This window comes from Trichosurus vulpecula, chromosome 5 (assembly GCF_011100635.1).
Source record: "Trichosurus vulpecula isolate mTriVul1 chromosome 5, mTriVul1.pri, whole genome shotgun sequence".
Classification (NCBI taxonomy): Eukaryota; Metazoa; Chordata; class Mammalia; order Diprotodontia; family Phalangeridae; genus Trichosurus; species Trichosurus vulpecula.
In genome coordinates, this window is record NC_050577.1 from 266,989,310 (window position 1) to 266,990,988 (window position 1,679).

The 1,679-nt window shown below is 43.2% G+C and overlaps 1 protein-coding gene across 1 annotated transcript; it reads left to right on the top strand.

The window, feature by feature from the left end:
* The first annotated feature begins 270 nt into the window (after positions 1 to 270).
* Positions 271 to 1,200, top strand: LOC118852443 (olfactory receptor 9-like). The gene has a single exon (XM_036762189.1). It carries the CDS (start codon positions 271 to 273, stop codon positions 1,198 to 1,200), a length of 930 nt encoding a protein of 309 aa, XP_036618084.1.
* The last annotated feature ends 479 nt before the right edge of the window (positions 1,201 to 1,679 follow it).

Consider the following 1,679-nt stretch of genomic DNA (forward strand, 5'->3'; position numbering starts at 1 on the left):
GAAGGGACCACAGTGACATTATATAGAGCAACTTGTTTCCTGGCTAGATCTCAATGTACTTCTTATAAGTAAAAAACATGATATGTGTTATAGTTTTCTCAGAAAGGACGTTCTAATATCCCACTAATAATCCATCACAATCGTTGCACTTGGGAAGTTCTTGTCTTGTCTAGCCTGGGTCTTAATGTAGTAGTTTGTCTGTATCTTTCTCTTCTTTGGGTATATTAATCACTCTCCCTTGGTCCTCTCCCCAGATACAGATTTAGTGATATGGATGATGGTAATAGGACAGCAGTGACCGAGTTTATTTTGTTGGGATTCTCATATTTGGGGGCCTACCAGAGTGCCCTCTTTTGGGGAGTACTCTTTGTTTACTTGGTCACCTTGCTGGGCAACTCTCTGATCATCACCCTTACCCTGCTGGACCCAGCCCTGAGAACTCCCATGTACTTTTTCCTTCGATATCTCTCTGTGACAGAAATACTCTACACTACAAGTATTGTACCTAGGATGCTGACTGATCTCCTCTTCTCACATCCTGCCATGTCTCCTGCCAGCTGCTTCAGCCAGATGTATTTCTTTGCCCTCTTTGGCATTGCTGAATGCTGCCTGCTCACTGCCATGGCTTATGACCGTTATGCTGCCATTTGCCAGCCCCTGCATTATGCCATGCTGATGAACCGGCAGGTATGTGTGGGTATGGTGGGTGCTTCCTATCTAATGGGCATCATCACAGGCACCACCCACTCCATATTCATCTTTACCTTGCCTTTTCATGGAACTAAAATTGTTCACCATTTCCTATGTGACATTTTGCCTGTTTTGAGACTGTCAAGTGGAGACACATTTTGGGGTGAGGTTGGAGATCTTACTTGCACCATGCTCTTTATCATGACTCCCTTTGCACTGATCTTGTTTTCCTATGTTCGCATCCTCATTACCATCCTTGGGGTATCCTCTGCTCAGGGGCGCCAAAAAGTCTTCTCTACTTGCTCTTCCCACTTACTGGTTGTCACACTCTTCTTCGGGACTGCAAGCCTTGCCTATATGAGACCTAGAGCCAATGATACTCAGAACATGGACCAAATCCTCTCCCTTTTCTACACAGTTATAACTCCCATGCTCAACCCTTTTATCTATACCCTGAGGAACAAGGAGGTGATAGGAGCTCTGAGGCGCAAGGTAACAGAACACCTTTGAAGTTCTTGTCTTGTCCAGTGGTTTGCCTGGCTTCCTTTTTGGTGAGTTCTTTTTTGTTCTTTGTTTTTTTCTTTAAATTAAATTTTATATTTTCAACTACAAAACATTTGTTTGTTTTTCCGTTCTCCTGACCCTGACACCATCTTCCACTAAAGGAAAAATAAAACATATATTGCAATATATATGTAGTCAAGGAAAAGAAATTCCTATATTGGCATTTCCCAAAAGTGAGTGTTCTTCACCCTCATGACCTGACCTTTGTAAAATGGGGGAAAGGGCTGAACTCCTGGATCTTTTGCACAGTAGGGAGATTCCTGGAGGATGATGGTTGAGATGGGCCTAGTCTTTTAGAAGGACATCCTTTCTTTTCTGAAAGTCCCAGGAACCTCTGTCAGTTTTCACTTAAGACCCTTATCTGGTAGCTATTTTGACGTTTGTGCTTCAAGTGGAGGCTGGGTGATGACTTTTGGAGGACTATT

Excerpts from the sequence above, each read along its gene's own strand:
- LOC118852443 (XM_036762189.1), top strand. The coding sequence starts at position 271 with ATGGATGATGGTAATAGGACAGCAGTGACCGAGTTTATTTTGTTGGGA.